This window comes from Fukomys damarensis, unplaced genomic scaffold (assembly GCF_012274545.1).
Source record: "Fukomys damarensis isolate Sample0158 unplaced genomic scaffold, DMR_v1.0_HiC HiC_scaffold_23, whole genome shotgun sequence".
NCBI lineage: Eukaryota > Metazoa > Chordata > Mammalia > Rodentia > Bathyergidae > Fukomys > Fukomys damarensis.
In genome coordinates, this window is record NW_022900935.1 from 17,772,007 (window position 1) to 17,789,643 (window position 17,637).

At 50.2% G+C, this 17,637-nt stretch overlaps 1 protein-coding gene and 1 long non-coding RNA gene across 8 annotated transcripts in view; one reads left to right on the top strand and one right to left on the bottom strand.

Annotated features, from left to right (window-relative positions):
• The window catches only part of Srsf4 (serine and arginine rich splicing factor 4), an 18,615-nt gene extending 15,750 nt beyond the window's left edge, over positions 1-2,865 (top strand). The window contains 2 exon segments of the mRNA XM_033767819.1: positions 1,073-1,150; positions 1,354-2,865. Coding sequence (XP_033623710.1) covers positions 1,073-1,150; positions 1,354-2,188 — 913 coding nt within the window. The 3' untranslated portion in view covers positions 2,189-2,865.
• Positions 1-15,172, bottom strand: part of LOC104867564 — a 22,200-nt gene extending 7,028 nt beyond the window's left edge. For 2 of the 7 annotated variants that reach the window (XR_781806.3, XR_781814.2), the window contains exons 1-7: positions 14,909-15,172; positions 12,791-13,144; positions 11,790-11,897; positions 11,391-11,524; positions 4,859-5,004; positions 3,945-4,021; positions 356-624 (exon numbers count right to left, since the gene is read on the bottom strand). This is a non-coding gene — a long non-coding RNA (uncharacterized LOC104867564). Of the gene's footprint in view, positions 1-355; positions 625-2,868; positions 3,853-3,944; positions 4,022-4,858; positions 5,005-11,390; positions 11,525-11,789; positions 11,898-12,790; positions 13,145-14,908 lie in introns of those variants that run through there. The other 5 variants (XR_781813.3, XR_781810.3, XR_781815.3 and 2 more) reach the window with 5 other exon arrangements.
• Positions 15,173-17,637: the final 2,465 nt, after the last annotated feature.

Below are 17,637 nucleotides of genomic sequence, written 5' to 3' on the forward strand. Positions count from 1 at the left end.
TATCCCCTGGACTTCCTATAAGGTGGAATACAGGTCTGATTGAGATGTAGGTTAGACATTTCTGGTAAGAGCCTTTATAGGTAATGGTATCAGGAGGCTCTGAACATTTCCCTCTCCCATTCAGTGATATGTCCTAGGCACATCTTGTGCATTTCCTGCCCTATACATAGGATCAATCATTACCCCCAAGAGCCCCAGTTGCCTTCAATAGGAAGTACTAAAAAAAGTTTGTAGTCTTGGCTTATTCATGGATTTCTGAAGCTTAGAGAATCTGTAGGACAGCTCTCCAGTCATAGAAAGGGGAAGAGAAAGTAAAGGGAAGAGTGTTTGCAGGAGGGCAAGGTAGGAGACTCACTGTGCTTCCAGGGAGGGATGGTAGTGGGCCAGAGAAGCAGCAGTGAAGGCAGGTGGACTGCAGAGGATGAAGAGATGGAACTGTCGGTACATAAGGGGATGGCTTCAAGGATGGCTATCGTTTCTCATGAGGAACTGGGTAAACCACAGTAGCATTAGTGGCAATAGCCCAATCAAAGGAGCAGATCTAGGGAGAAAATCCGAGTCAGAGGTTGGAGTCAGTTCCAGGTGTGCCATCTAGGTGGAATGTAGGAGGCTGCATCCTTGAGTCTAAACACAGGAAAGAATTTGTCAATTTGTGTCTAGACATAGCCAGAGTTGTATGTTTTTTTGTTTGTTTTTGGTGGTAGCATGATACTGAACATTTAACCCAGGGCCTTGTGCATACTCGGCAAGTGCTCTACCACTAAGCTGTATCTCCAGCCTTTTTGTTTATTGCATTTTGAAGCACAGTCTAATAAGTTGATCAAACTGACCTGGAACTTAATGCTCCTGCGTCCGCTTCCCAGGTGGGTGGAATTAACAGCATGCACTAGCATGCTTGGCTGGAAGTGTCCATGTTTGGGTTGAAAGAATATTTTGGGGTCAGTGGTGGATCACTTGCCTCGCATACACAGGGCCCTAAGTTAAATCCCCAGCACTGTAAATAAAAAAGAACGTCCTGGTTGACTGTCATTAGCCCTTTGTCAGCAAGTTAAAAGTTTCTTTCTCTCCACAGGTCTCGCTCTCGAAGCAGACATTCCCGGAAGAGCAGAAGCCGAAGTGGTAGCAGCAAAAGCAGTCAATCCCAGTCTAGGTGGGTCTGCCTTGGGATCAGGGAAGTTGGTAGGAAAGAGCTGCAGCATGCTCACTTTGATTTTACTTGTCACCCATCTCCCCTCACTCTGGCTTTTCCAGCTCCACATTAGAGTTGCAGGGGAGAGCGGTCCTTGGCAGGGCCACCGTGGTCTTTCATCCCTGTTAGCATGAAGTGTGATACCACGTGCCCTGTCTCCTCAGGTCAGGCTCCCACTCCCGGAGCAAGAGCCGCACTCGCAGCCAGAGTCGCAGCCGCAGCAAGAAGGAGAAAAGCAGGAGCCCCAGCAAGGACGACAAGAGCCGCAGCCGAAGCCGCAGCGCAAACAAAAGCCGCAGCAAGAGTAAAGACCATGCTGAAGACAAGATCCAGAACAACGACAGCACTGGGAAACCCAAGAGTCGGAGTCCCAGCCGGCATAAAAGCAAGAGTAAAAGCAGGAGCAGGAGCCAAGAGAGGAGAGTGGACGAGGGAAAGCGAGAGAGCATGAGCAGGAGCCGGAGCCAGGAGAAGAGCCAGAGCCAGGAGAAGAGCCGCCTCAAGAGCAGGAGCCTGAGTGGGAGCAAAGGGGGCAGCCGCAGCCGGAGCCGCAGCAAAAGCAAGGATAAGAGGAAGGGCAGGAAGAGAAGCCGGGAGGAGAGCCGCAGTCGCAGCCGGAGCCGCAGCAAGAGCGAGCGGAGCAGGAAGCGCAGCAGCAAGCGAGACAGCAAGGCGAGCAGCAGCAAGAAGAAGAAGAAGGAGGACGACACCGACCGCTCGCAGTCCAGGTCACAGTCGCGCTCAGTGTCAGAGGAGCGAGAACACGCCAAGGCTGAGTCTGGTCAGGGGGAAGGCCAAGGGGAGAGTGAGGGTGCCGTCCCCAATCCGGAGACCCGATCCAGGTCAAGGTCCAACTCCAAATCAAAGCCAAACCCCCCGACAGAATCACGCTCCAGATCAAAGTCAGCTTCAAAAACCCAGTCTCGGTCTAAGTCTCGATCCAGGTCTGCCTCCAGATCGCCCTCCCGGTCTAGATCTAGGTCCCATTCAGGGTCCTAACTGGCTCCGACCATGGCTGGAACTACCCAAGAAGTCTTTTGTACATGTTTGGTAGCTGTAGCACAAGTGATTGAAGTAGAACATCCATCACTGCTGTACATTTTTAACTCCCCTAATGGTGTGTCTATAATTGTTAAATCTAAGTGCTTCCTCTCAGTAAAGCCTCCTGGCGCCAGGCCTTCCTGCTCAACTGAAAAAAAACTCTTCGAAACCCCCTTTCCTCATGGCCCAGAGTAGAATATCCAAAACGCCTTGGCTCGCAGGCCTGGCCTATCCTACGGGGAGCTCGGTACCTGGACAGCTTTAAGGCTGGAATGATGGCATAGGTAGGTATGGTGAGTTCAACCATTTTTGCCCTTGAATTGATGCCCTTTGATGTATGCCATTTAGTAAAAGTGCTAAGTCTTCAGTTTCTACCACTTTGGTTTCATACTTTTGGACTTAACACAGTTGTGAATAGCACAGTCGAGGAAAATTGACACCTGCAGTTACCCATAGGAAATAAACTGTAGAGTTCCATATTCTGGTATTGTGATTATATTGTTTTATATTAAAAGAAAAGAATTTTTTTTAATTTTATTTTTTCCCCGTCTTGCAAAGTATAGTGACCCCTGTTTCCATTAAATTTGAATAAAGACTATTTTTGCTTGACAAAATTTCATGGTGCTTGAATCAAAGTTACATTTCCTGATGTATCTTGATATTTCCTGTTTTGTTCCTTGGGGTCACCTGTGGTAGGAAGCCAGCGTTTCCCAGAGGACTTTTCTCACCCAGGAGAATGAAGGCAAATTTCCCAGAATTTATGATTTTGGGATTCTGATTCTAGGATTCTCTTGTTTGTGGCCAACCTGATAAGAAATGAAGTCATTCGAAAATTACCGGAGCATCGTCAGTGGGTTTTTCATGAACAGGCACTTCTTTCTTCCATGCTTTTTGTTGAACTTGCCATGATCTGTACACTGTGATCCTCTAATCACTAGGATTTGAGCTAATCCACAACCAGGGGGGAAAACTATCAAAGTGGAGAGGAAGCTAGGGCACCCTCGTACAAGTGCTGCAAGTGGAGGAGACAGCCGTTTCTCACACTGCTGTCTTCTCACCTGTAGACAAAACCTATTGGGCGCTCTGGGAGTATAAAAGCAGAGTGTCTCTTACCTGTAATCTCTGCACTTGAAAGGCAGGAGGATCACTGAGTTCAAGGCTAGCCTGAACTACATAGCGAGATCTTGTCTCCAAAAACAACTTCAGGTCAGAAGCATCAAAGTTTACCTTTGGGACTTTGGTGTACAAGTGAGAAAAGCATCTCTGAGCACAGCCATGGAGCTGGGAGAGCACATGCAGTGGGCCTGCGAATGTGGGGCTTGATGGTGGGCATTAGGGAGGAAAATTAGCAAGACAGGTTGGATCCTAGACAGCTTCAGTACCTCCATCCCCGACGTACTGGGGACTCAAAGTGAGCCAGCAGGGTGCATGGTGTGGACCTTTGTCCTGGACCTGGCAGTAGTGTGAGGGTCTGGATCAGGAAACCAGCACTTGACATACAGTGCCAGATGCCACGGAGCCTGGTCAGAGGCTGTGACAGGCAGCAGAAGAGGAACAGCCAGCTAGGCTTGGCAGGTGCCTGAGGAAGGGTACTCAAGAGATTCCAAGATGATGAAGCAGCTCTGAGGTGTGGGGAAAGGTAAGACCCATGTAGAAACAGGTTTTGGTGACCAAACTAAAGAAACGAGTATCCTTAGAGCTTCCCATACCTTACCTGGGTGCATTCTTTGACATCTTGACAAGGCAAGGGCTTCAGTAAAATTTGTCGGTCTCCAGTGAATGACTTTCTCCCTATAAAGAGGATATTGTTTCATAAATTCAGAAGCCCACACTGGGAGTAGCTTAGCGTGTGCTTAGCATGCTCAAGAACCCTGGGTTCATCCCTAGTGCTAGTGCAAGAAATATATATATATATATTTTTTGTTTGTTTGTTTGTTTTTTTTTTGTTTTGTTTTTTGAAATATATAAAAATATATTGTTTGGTTTTTTTACTCAGTATGTAGTTCAGACTGCTCTGGAACTCACTGTGTAGCCCAGGCTGGTCTCGAACTCACAGCGATCCTCCTGCGTCAGCCTCCCAAGTGCTGGGATTACAGGTGTGCACCACCACACCTGGCAAAAATATATATTTTTTTTAAATATTTATATAATTTCACCCTGACACAGCAACTCCTATTTCACTTAGGAGCATTGGAAAGTTCTCGCTTAAATGTATAAGCATATTGATTGTAGCCAAATGAATTCAGCACCATGTTCTTTGAATTTAATGGTAATGGTATGGGAATTCCATTTGTACATAGGATGTCCAATGGTGATCAGCAATTTTTACACTCATCTATATTACACTCCGGATAAAGCAACGTGAGAAAAACAAACTGTCATCCGCTGAGTTCTGAAGGTGTACCAGTGATAACATTAGGGACTCTCCTATATAATTTAATCTTTTTCTCAGTAAAATCCTGGGATCAGTAGTTTTAGACCCCAGTGCAGATGTTATTAGCATAATGTCCAACCAACATATGTAACAGTTTCTCACAAGGCTGAACGTATTCTTACTATCCTGCAGTGTCTCTGTATTTACTTAAGTTGAAAACATGCCCACAGAAAAACCTGCATTCAAATACTTACGAGTAGCTCTTCACAATTGTCAGGCCTTGTCAGGAAGCAACCAAGATCGCCTAAAGCAGATGAACAGGAACAGATACACTGGTACCAATGGCAGTCTGGTGGCCCCTATACTCCCTGTCTCCAGGGCCTGCCAACCTGGCCTCCACCTTTTTTTAAAAAAAATAAGACAGGATCTTGCTATGTAGTTCAGGCAGGCTGGTCTCAAACTCTGTCTAGTCCTGGCTGGCTTTGAACTCTAGCAATTCTCCTGCCTCAGCCTCCTGAGTACTGGGATTACAGATGTGCACCAGCCACACCTGGCTACGGTAATACATTTTTTTAAACTTTTAAGTACTCAGCGTATATTTTGCTCATGCCTTCTGTGTTCCTCAGGGTGGCCTCAAACTCAAGATCCTCCTGCTTCATCCCAGCACGGGTGGAATTACAGGCGTGCAACACCACACCCAGTTCCCACATTCTAGCCTAGACCCAGGAGACTTGCCTCACTTGCATGCCAGCAGCTCTTAGCCCAAGATTAAGCATGTGGAGTGAGGTGGCTGTATTCATCCTGCAGAGGAGGGCCCAAAAAAGAAATGTAAATCCCAGGCATTTGGGAAGGGCCTCTCTGGTTCTGAGGCTGATATGTATATGTCCCAGGGGAGACGGAAGCAAGGGAAGGTTGGTTTTGTTTTGTTTGCAGTACTAGGGATTAAACTCGGCCTTTACACTGAGATACATCTCCAGCTCTTTTTCTTTGTTTTTTGTTTTTGTTTTTTTTTTACTTTGAGACAGGCTCTCACTAAGTCATTCAGTTGCCCAGGCTGAACTCCCAATTTGTCTTGCTTCAGTCTCCCTGAGTGCTGGGATTACAGGCATCACCGTCATGCATGGCTCATGGAAGGGTTGGGGGGGTAGTTGGTTGGTTTTTTTTTTGAGACAGGGTCTTGCTATATAACCCAGGCTGGCCTCAAACTCCCAGCAATCCTCCTGCCTCAGCTTCCTGAGTGTTGGGATTCAGTGTGCCACCATGGCCAGCTCATGGAAGGGTCCTTTTTTTTTTTGGTACCAGGGATCGAACTCAAGTCCTTGTGCTTGTGAGGCAGGCATAATGCCACTGAGCTAGCTCCCTGTCCCCAGTGTCCTGAACAAGATGGGGAGCTCCAGATTCTGTCTGGGTCAGAGCTCAGTGACCTGATCTAACACTCTGTCCTCACCTCCCCCTCATCTCAGAGGGGGAAGAGGGGCAGCTTCTGTTCCACACTGGACAGACTCCGAGCTTGGAGAATGAGCTGCTCCGATGGAGGGATGGGGCAGAGCCCACAGACACTGGTTAGCTCCCAAGTCCCATCCAGTCCCCATCCAGGAGCCAAATAACCCTCCTGACCCGACCCCACCATTTTGCATTAGCAGCTGTGTTTGACTGGGAGGATGTTGGGGGGAAGAGAGGGTGGGACGGGCTCAAGGGAGGGGCAGCAGGTCCCCCTACTGAGGATTTCTTCACAGCTTCTCTCCTTTCAGGGACTTGCTCTGTTGCAGGTAGGCAGTAGCCTTGGTTCATCAGGGCCTGGCCCACATGCCTAAGCCCAGCACTGCTTTCTGTGCAGACTTGGCCCATCCCTCTCCTGCTTAAAAGCTAGAGCAGTAGTGCCGGGGACTTAGCTCAGTGGTTCTGCTGCCTGCCTAGAAAGCTCAAGGTCCTGAGTTCAATTCCCAGTACCCCCCACCAACAAAAGACTTAGAGCAGTGTTTGGAGCCTGGCCCTGCTTCTGCCCCATTTCCTGCTCTGCCTGGGCCAGTGACCCACCTCTTTGTGCCTCAGACTCCTGTGCAAAATGGGAGTGGCAGTAGCTTCTGCACAGTAAGCAGGAGGCTCCCAACAGTGAGAGCTCAATGTCTGATGCTGTCCAAATTACACAAAATCAGTGGGGTGGGGGCTGCGGCTCAGTGGTGGAGCGCTTGGGTGGGGGGCACAGAAACTGGTACAACTAGTTGCAATAATAGAATATTACTCATCAATGAGAAATGAGCTATTAAGTCACAAAAGACGTGGAGACAATTTAAATGCATATTGCTATGTGAAAGCCAGTCCGAAAAGGTACGCACCTTATGATTCTAACTGATCCTCCAGAAAAGGCAAAACTGGAGACAGCGGAAAGATGGCCAGGGAGAGAGGGAGGGACCAGCGTGTGGAACCCAGGTGATTTTCAGAGCCCGGGAAGCTTGTGTGGCTGCTGTCGTGGAGGACACCTCACTTTCCCCGTGGCAGAACTGGGCTTTAGTAATAATGAGGTGTCAATTCGTCAACTAAAATGCGCATTCCACACTTAGGAGAGATGTAAGTAACAGGAGGAAGGGAAGGGGAGGAGGGGCAGGAGAGGGAGACAGGAACTCCACTTCTCCATTTTTCTGCAAATGTACTGTCTGTTACTTTTTTTAAAGGTGCAGGAGTCAATCTGATGGCTCCTGTCTACCGATCGGCAGGCAGTGCCCCCTCTTCAGGCCTCTCGGTGGTCTCCCTTTAGCATCCTGTGACCCATGTGTGAATCCAGCCCCTCTTTTCACGTGTGCCACCACAGTCACTATGTTTTTCAGTGGTTGGAAAGGTGGAATGTTTCACGATATATAAAAGTTATACCAAATTCCCATCTCAGTGTGCAGGTCAAGTGCAGTCCCTGGGACAGGGACAGGTGAGCCTTCAAAGTCTGAAACATTTGCTGGTGGCTCTTTAGGAAAAGAGTTGGCCAAACCTGCACTGAATAGCACTTTTAACGATGGTCTGTAGGCAGTAAGGAAGGCAAAGGAAAGCAAAGGGAAATTATTTAAAATACATAAATTAACATGAGACACATCCAAAAAAGTATAAGGGTGACCAAGAAATATCATGGATTTCAATTTTTTAAATGTATTACGGTAAAAGACACATTGCCATTAACCCTCCCCACAAAAAACTCCCTCTCTCTCTCACTTCATACACCACCATTTTTCACTTTCTGAAGCAGTTCTGGACGTCCTCCTCGTGTCTCTTTGCAAGTGTGATCAAAAACTACAGCGAATGCTGCTGCGTGCCGCCCAACAAAAAGGCAGGCTCGTAGGACATCATGCGGGCCTCGTCCACCTTAATCTCAGATCTGCTGCATGCGACTTCTGGCTCTTTCCCAAAGTCAAAATGACCGCGCAAGGGAGATATCTTTAATTGACTGAGGTCACTGAGGCAGCCAGGACAGAGCAACTCACACACAGGAAAGGACTTTCAGAACTGCTTCAGAAAGTGGCAAGGACGGTGGGTTGTGTTCAGAGTGGCGTATTCTGAGAGGGATTCATGAAGTGTGTCTTTTTTTACTGTAATTTAAAAACTTTAAACAGTCACTGTATTTTTCAATCATACCATGCAGTAGTGGCTACGGTCCTATTTTACTATAGTCAGCAAAAGTTTTAGCTGATCGAATTCTCCCTCCCAGGAGGAAATTTTTATGTCACACACAGATACTTACAAATGAAGCTGGTTTTTAAAAAGGAAGAAAGAGGGCCGGGGATTTAGCTCAGTGGTTCTGCCGCCTGCCTCCCAAGTTCAAGGACTGGAGTTCGATCCCCGGTACCAAAAATAAATAAATAAATAAAAAGGAAGAGCGAGGACACCAGTTGCAGTGGTAACACTCTCGTCCCTCCAGATATTTAGGAGGCAGAGGCAGAAGGATTCAAGTTCGAGGCCAGCCTGAGCAAGTTAGCAAGACTCTGTTTTCAAATTTAAAGAGAAGGGGAGGTAGCTCTTGTAGTTTTTTGTTGCTATTTGTTTTCACAGTGCTGGGGATGGAATCCAGGGCCTTATACTTGCTAGACAATTGCTCTTCCCGAAAAGGACACCCTTAGCCCCAAGCACTTTTTTTTTTTTTTTGGTTTGCGTGTGTGTTACAGGGGATTGAACTCAGAGCTTTCTCACTGCATCTCACTACATCTCCAGCCCTTTTTTATTAATGTTTTGACAAGGTCTCACTAAGTCGCTAAATTGCCCAGGCTGGGCTTGAATTTTTGATCCTGCTGCCTCAGCCTCCCAGAGTACTGAGATTACAGTCACGTGCAACCACACCCAATGCTGGCACTTCTTACTCTCCACAGAAGCTTAGAGAACCGTGTGGAAGGAGAGACAAGATCAAGACAATTCAAGGCCAGGAAGGTGGGGGATTTAGCTGAGTGACACAACACCTGCCTGGCCAGCACAAGGTCCTGAGTTTGATCTCCAGTACCCAAAAAAGAAAAAAGGCCAGGAAGCAGGCAAGTTGGCTGGGCCTTGGGCAGGAAGGTCAATTGGCTAGGGAGAGGGAGCCTCAGATTCCTTCAGCTTCAAGAAAAGAGCAAAGTCACAGCCTCCCTGTAGAGCTACTGCCACTTTTTGGGCAGCTTAGTCCAAATTAGGGGCTCGGAGAAAGGCTGTTCAAAATTGACAAAGATGAGGGCTGGGGATTTAGCTCAGTGGTGCTGCTGCCTGCCTTGTAAGCGCAAGGTCCCAGTTTGATCCCCGATATAAAAAAAAAAAAAAAAAAAAAAAAAAAAAAAAAAAAAAAAAAAAAAAAAAAAAAAAAAAAAAAAAAAAAAAAAAAAAACTCCTATACATCTGCAAAAGTTGGAGTCACATCCTGGGGAGGATTCAGAGAAGCCAGATGTGGAACAACTTGTCTTCACAAGCAGCAGCAGCAGCTTCCAAAGAGTTTCACTTTTAATGCTAAAATCCAAATAAATTAATCTATCCCTGGTGCAGGAACACCAGCTGTACAAGGGAAAATCCCAGATTCAAAATCATTTCACCACTAAAATATAAGGACAGCCGGGCATAGTGGCGCACACCTGAAACCCCAGGACTTGGGAGGCTGAGGCAGGAGGATCACCATGAACTCAAGGCCAGCCTAGAATATATGAGACCCTGTGTCAACAATAAATAAAATGCAAGGACAGTCAAAGAAAAGCTCCCCTTGGTATATTGTTACCAGAAGCATAGTGGACCCCAATGGCATGGCCAGTGCCAGACAACTGAGTACCAGAAAGCAGCACTCACTATTCAACAGCCCTAACAGGAGGCAAAGCCAGGTCTTTCTTTCTGACAGGCAGAGGTATGCCACGGTCTGTTTTCTGTAACAAAGCACTGTGCAACTACTGCAGTGACCAAACCTCAGGTGCCTGAAGGGAGGTAGATGAAGTTCCCAAACCCAGAGAAGCCGGGCACGAAAGGGCACACACTGCTGTTCGAAGTTTGAAAAAAAATTTTTTTTTTTTTTTTCAGAACTGGGGATCAAACTCAGCACCTTGCAAGGCACAGTGCCACTGAGCTAAATCCCAGGCCCCTTAGAAAATTTTTAAACAGGCAAAACTAAATTAGGTGTTTTTAAAAATTCAACTACAGTATTAGAATAGTGAATATGCTCCCACACAGGGAAGAGGTGGCACTTACAAAGGGACATCCGGCCTTCCTGGGCCTGGCATTACATACACTGTTTATTGCCTGGTGGGAATTGTACTGGGCATTTTCTTTGTGACAGATTAATGAGATGGACGTTCAGGTTTTATGCAGTTTCCTAGAAATATATCATATCCACAATAAAAAAGCTTTCCAAAAGGCAAGTGGAAATTTAAGCTGATCTCATTAAGAATCAAAATTCTTGGGGCCAGGGATTTAGCTCAGTGGCACTGCACCTGCCTGACAAGTGTAAAGTCCTGAGTTCATTCCCTGGTAGCCCCCAAATCAAAATTCTTTTCTGTCTTGTTGTACCAGGGCAGGTACGGCACCACTGAGCTACATTCCTGGCCACTTGTTTTGTTTTTTGAGATAGGTTCTCCATATGTAGTTCAGGCTGTCCTTGAATTCACTATGTAGTCCAGGCTGGCCTCAAACTTGTAGTGATCCTCCTGCCTCAGCACCCAGAATGCTGAGATTACAGGCATGTGCCACCAGCCACCATTCCTGGCTCAAAAAGTATTTCTTCTATAAGATAAAATATCTGTCCTTAATTCACACTTCCCAGGCAATTGGTGGGGTTTCTTAGCCTATTAATGAACCCTGAGATGTTCCTAGAGAAATGCAAGTTAGAACAGCCCGGCTGTGTGGCCTTACCCTAGTGTACCAGACGAAACCGATACCAGCACAGCCCAAAACCACCTTGGGCTCCAGAGGGCAGGGTCGTATGGCAGAAGCTGTGCCAGTGAGCTACTCCTGGACATTTATCCTGAGGTGACAACTCAGAGACAAGTGCTCTAGGACAGAGGTGTTCATGCTGGCGTTATTCGCAACAGCACAGCACGGGAAGCCTTCCAAGCCCAGCACAAGGTAGCTGAGAAATCCCAGTTCCCTGCCCCATTTTCCAACCACAAGCTCCGGTGACTATAATGGGGACAATTAGCTACATTCAAGTTGACTGGAGGTTCTTGCAGTGAGCTTTCATTAATCTTGTCTTTTCCCTGGAATGTCTCTTGGCAAGACAAACTAGCCAAGAAGTTTGAAAAGCCTCGGCCTCTTGGTGATTCCTCCAAATCAGAAATGTCACAGCAGCCTAGCAAGCAGTAGTACCTCAGTGACTGCAGGCACCGGTGTCCCTGCCCCTCGGAGGAGAATCTTCAAGGATTAGAAACCCTCTGAGCACACTGGCTCCCCTTCCTCTCAGCTCATTCCTCTTACTGGAACATTACAGGGTCTTGCAGTTCCTGGAAAGTGTAAGAGACTAAGTGAAGGACCTAACACAGCCTGTGCACCTATTAATTGCATGCGCGCATGTGTGTGTGTGTGTGCTGGGGGAGGGGTCGGTTGCTGGGTTCTCACAGCTCCATGGGAAGGACTGTGCCTGCGTTTCACAGATGAGGACATGAGACTCTTGGAGTGGGGTGACAGACTCTACCTTCTTGCTGGCCAAGTTATGTAAACTCTGAGTCATAGTTTCCCCGCCTGTAAAATGCACTTAATAATTCATACCTTTACTTCCCAGCTGTGTGTGGAGAAGGCGCTGGATTCCGACAGGCTTGGCCTGGAGTCCCGACACCCAGCCACAGTGTGATGGAGTGGACAGTCACTTCCCTGTCCCTGGAAGCAAAAGCTAGCTCAGTACCTACTGCCCCTGCAGGTTAGCTTAGGGTCCCTCCCTGCTCGAACCCCCGCCTCTGCCCCAGTGCGTTTCCACCCCTTCAAAGAGCTCCCCACACCAGCTCTGCGCTGGGCTGCCTCATCAGGGTCCCTGGCCCCCGCAGAGCCACGCCATGGTACCCACTGGCCCTCTGCACCTCCTGGCCACGGATGAGCCCCGAGCTTGGACCGGAGAACGCTCCCTGGGCCTTGTCCCCTTTGCTGTGGTGAAACAGTCATCGCAAACTTCAGGACACCTGTTCTGATAGGGGAGCAAATCTCCAGGGGGACTGGATGCCCACACACACAGCCGAGCCAAGAATACATGGAGGTGTCACGGACAGCGGGGCAGCCAGGAACGGAATGTGGGCCTGGCGCTGTCACCTCCCCTACCGAGTGATTTAGTGTCTCAGCTGCCCCCACCGGCCGCTAGAGCAGAACGCGGGACCTGGCTAAGCCAAAGGAAGCCAGGACTCAGACCAGGTAGCTGTGACCCCCGCCCCTCCAGCCCCCGCCTGTCCAGTCTCGTGCCCTCCTCCTCCGCCATCCATCCTCCCCTAGAGGATCCTTGGCAGCGGGCCGTTTGCAGGAAAGTTCATCCCAGAGGTCCAGGGGGTACCTGTGGGAGCCAGGATTGTGGCGGGCGGGGTACAGTTGGGAAGCATTAGGACTGGTCCGGGATCTGGGGCCCACAGAGCAGCTATCGGCTCCCGCGGGGCAGGGGCGCGGCACTGCCACCAGGGGGCGCCCCGGATCTCCATCTATGCGTCCCTGGCCAGCCCGTCCCAACCCCAACTTGATGGCCAGGCAGAGAGCTGCTCCAGAGACCTGGGACCGGCCCTGGGGGTCCTCACCTGGAATCCGAGGAGAGGGGTGGAGCCTCTGCTTTCTCTCCCAGTGTGATGTGTCACCAAGTGGAGGTGCCACATGTCGTGGTCTCTGTGGCAGTCCTAGTTGTCTCCTAGGAGCCATTTCCCAGCCTCCCTTGGAGATGAGTGAGGCCATGCTAGAAAGGAGCATGCTGGACACGTGCACTGGGTGGGCTCTCCCAGCCATTCTCTGGGTTGGTCGGCGAACTGCAGGTGGGGGACAGCCAGTTTTGTCTTTTTGTTTCGTTTTTCATCACAGAGGCAAAGCGAGTGCCACCGTTAGGATGCAGGGCAACAAGACTGGCAGGGGGTGAGGTGACATGGGGGCTTCTTGTATGGCTGTAAAAGAAAGGAGAGATACTTTTTGTTGCTTCTGAACATCACTGTTTGTAAATTCTGCCCTGGCAAGCTCAGCCCTGCACCTTGTTTTGTACCTGAAATAAAACAATCCTATGATAGCTGCTGTTTACAAGGCTTACAACTGCCAGCGCATTAGTCAGCTCTCAGTGGATCGTGCTGCAGTGACAAGTGACTACTATCACATGGGTCACAGTAAATACACACTTTTCTTTCCAGTACAGACTGAATCCAGGGCCTTGCACATGCTGGGCAAGTGAACTACCACCTCCTCCTCCCTTTTTGAATTTTTGAGACAGGGTCCTACTAAATTACCCAGCCTGGCACTGGTGTCCCGAGGAGCTGATCACAGGTGTGCCACTGTGCCTGGCAAACCCCGACTTCCTTTCGGTGTTGTGTGTCCTTCCTGCGGATCGACTGCAGCCTGCTCCTCTCTGCACAGCAGTGCCATTTTCTCTGTTCAGGTTGTTCTCAGCCTATGTTCCCTGCCTAGTGATGGCAGTCTTGAGCACTCACAGAGGGAAAATGGAGAGGCAGCTCTTCACAGGGACCCTCCAGCCTCAGTCCCTTGAGGAACCCACAATTTGCAGCTGAGACCATGGGTGGCAGGCATGTGCCCACGGCCACATTTCCAGGCAGCAGCCCTGCTCCAAGCTGTTGGCAGCTCACTCAACTCCCAGGGTCTAACCTACCCACCTCCCAAGGCTGGCAGTCACTTGCAGGGACCCGTCAGCCCCCACAGACTCGAGAGAGTCTGTACTTCCAGCCCCTTTTCCTGTGGTTCCTGACCCTGTCCCCTCCCTCTACTTCCCACTTGACCACAGAAAGGTGCCGGATACAATTGGAATGTTCAACAATTCTTTTTAAAGGGTTACAGAAGGGCCGGGGATTTAACTCAGCGGTTCGGTGGCCTGCCTTGCAAGCACAGGACCGGAGTTCAATCCCCGGTACCAAAAGCGGGGGGCGGGAAATTCTGTTTGGGGTTACAGAAGGGCCGGGGATGTAGCTCAGCGGTTCGGTGGCCTGCCTTGCAAGCACAGGACCGGAGTTCAATCCCCGGTACCAAAAAGGGGGGGGCGGGTTACACAGAAGAGGTAGAACTCAGAGCTAAGTGAATTGCAGTCGAAATAAAACCCTAACAGCAGCTAAGGTTTTCCAGCAGGCTCTGTGAGCTCTAGGTGCCCCTCGGAGCTCAGTGAGTGAAGGAAGAAATAGACTCAGAGGAGGTGAGGCCACTGCTCTGAGGTGATATGGACAGGACTCCAAGGAGCCAGCCACTGCTTTCTCAGCTTTGGGGGGATGCATCTGTTTCTCCTGGTACATGAAGCATCTGGATGGACCTAGGGCTATGCCCTCTCTGGTCCCCAACAGCCCAGAGGAAGCGGCTAAGGTGATCGTCACTGGCCTTAACATTTTATAGCTGAGAAACTGATGGGTGGTCACCACCTGGAGGCCAAAAACACCCTAGCAAAGGGCTGGGATTTAGCTCAGTGGTTCTGTCACCTGCCTCACAAGCGAGTTCAATCCCCAGTACCAAAAAAAAAAAAAAAAGGAAAAAGAAAAACCCTAGCATGGCCAGGTTGTCACCTTCCGAGCTCTGTGTCCCCATTTTATAGAAGAGGAAACAAGCATATAGGACAGTTGCTGTTAGAACCTGGTTCTGACCCGGGTTCTGCCCTTGACCCCTGCAAGCCTGGACCTCACCAGACCTTGGTTTCCACACCTGTGATGCAGGTGAGACTGCACCTTGCTCAGTAGCACGTAAAAGGGCCTGGTAGCTCAGTGAGATGGTGACAGGCCTGCTGCTGTCCCTCTGCCCGAGGGCTCCTGCAGGAGCCTGGGCTTGCCCTGTCCTCCATGAAGGTGTCAACTCCTGCAGCACCTCAGCTTCACCCAGGCTTCTTCTCTCCTCTGGGCCTCAGAGCGCACTGGAAACAGTGCTGATCCTGTACCAATAGAACAGAGCCCTGGGACTGGGATTCTGGGTCCCACTTGCCAGTCAGGTCTCTGACTCACTCAACAACACCCCTGTGGCCGAGCAGCACGAGTAAAGCCACAGCCTGGGCCTGGAACTGGCTCCGAGTTCCTGGTGGAAGTCAAGGTCTCTGGGAAGGAGCTACAGGACACCGCATACACAGGACACACTGGCATCAGGCGATGTTCTCTGAGTGCTCTCCCAAGCTACTCTGAGACCGGCTGGGTCAGGGGCAGGAAAGCCGGAGCAGCCCACAGGGCCAGCCTCGTTCCTAAAGTACACAGGACAGAAGCCGAATTGCTGTGACCCAGAGTAGATCTGCGCCTGAGAAGGTGACAGTTGCTCTGCTCCCGCCCAGGGGGCTTCTGCAGAGGACTTGGAATGATAGGAAGAAATGTACATCACCCTGGTCACCAGGAGATACCTCACCCAGGCTGCTCCTGGTTTGGAGGGAAAGAGCCACTGTCACAGAGCAGAGCTGACCTGGACTACCCTCTAGGGGGCAGTGAGTGTCCCAGTACTGAGCCACTGGCTGCCATGCACCACTTTCTGCAGGGCTGAGCCACACAGGCAGAAGGACCCTCCACAGATGGGGAGGAATTAACTGGTCTGGATATACCTCTGGACAGATCTCTCCCCTCCCAATCAGTTTCTGCATCTGTCTGGGCCTATCAGCGACCTCCCAGAACTCTCAAGCAAACATAAGGTTTACACCTAGGAAAGTAGGACCTTGCCACCCTAAATGACCCCTAGGAAGGTTCCCACAGGCCCACACACTGCCCTCTGGACTTAAAGCCCCATAGTCAGGGCAAGGAGGAGCTGTTTGCTGGCACCCACTTTGTGCCAGGCACTGAACACTTGTACTCTTATTTAATCTTCAAAATGACACTAGCAGATCGGTATTATTCTATTTTTTATGGATGGGGAAACAGACCCAGAGGACTGAGTCTTTATGAGTGCTGTCTGGGCCAGGGCCCAGAAGTGCAGAATAGGAAGGGGTCTAGTGATGGCAGGCAAACACCGAGGGCTGTGCACAGCGCACCAGGATGTGCAAAACAGACCTAGTCCTGTATGTGACCGAACTCCAGCAGGAAACACTCAACCCCTGAGCAATCTCAGGTCACCTGTGCACAGGGACACTCCTGGTGAACAAGGGCCTGTCACGGATGGGCAGACAGCAGCTGACATCACCAGGGGCTGGGAGAAGGCCTGGAGCACTGAGGGAGTAAGAAGTGACAAGGTGACAACCAGGGAAATAGGTGGCATGGCAGTGCATGTCTGTAGTCCCAACAATCTGGGAGGCTGAGGCAAGAGGATCACAAGTACAGGGACAGCCTGAGCCATTTAGCCAGGCCCTATCTTAAAATATAATTAAAAAAAAAAAAAAAAAGGCTGGGAGCCAGGCATGGTGGTGCACACCTGTAAGGCTGAGGCAGGAGGATCGCTGTGCATTCAAGACCAGCCTGGGCTATATAATGAATTCCAGTTCAGTCTCAACTACATAGTGAGACCCTGTCTCAACAAAACAAAACAAAACAAACAAACAAAAAAAAACCCAAAAATAAAAAAAATAAAAGGCTGGGGATGTAGCTCAGCATAAAGGCTCTGGGTTCAAAGAAAGGAAGGAGGAAGAGAAGGAGGAAAGAAAGAAAGGACACCGGGATGGAGGAAAGAGGGAGGAAGGTGTGGAGAAAGAAGAGAAAGAGAAAGCACGCCCCCGGGAACACGCCAAACCCGAGGACAGAAAGCAGAGGGTCCCCGACAGAAACAAGTTTAGCCACCCAGCAGGATGGAGACTGGGGGCCAGAGCCGAGGTGTGGTGACAAGTTGGGATTTTAAAAGTGTATTGGAAGGTGCTGGGGAGCCACTGAGGGTTTGAATCAGGGAGTGGCAGGATCAGATTTAGAGTAGAAAGAGGACTGGTGTCCGTCTGGAGAACCTGATGGAGTGGAGGGAGAGGAAGGAGCCTAGGGTGACCCCAGAGCACTGTAAGAGACAGTGGGGCCCTTCACGGGGTGGGGGTGACAAGTGGCCCGAGGATGTGTCCGCTAGTTGATAGTGAAGCTGGACTTGGGGGCCCAGGTGGGAGGGGCCCCAACACCCAGGGAAGACACAGAGGACAGAAGAGACACAGAGGGAGAGAAGCCAAGCAGGGACTGCGAGGGCCCAGAGCCAAGTCCAGGGTCACGGGGAAAGGCGGGCACCCGAGGGTGGCGTAAGGACAGTCCAGGCTTTGATCTCCAGAAAGAGGCTGGACCGCGACAAGCACTGCTCAGGGGGGCGCGGCAGAGTCTGCGTGTGGGCTCGGGTGAAGTGGAGGTCGATGGGCTGGGGTCCCGAGAGGAAGGGAAGGGGCCAAGAGGGAGGAGGGGCAAGGCAGGGGCAGCTCTGTCCTGCGGGGCGGCCTGGCTTCCGGGGTCTCAGTGCCTCCCGCGTCCCCAGCAGAGCTCGGAGCGGAGCCGAGCTGTTGGGCGGAGTGGTCCCCGCCCCGCGCCAGCCG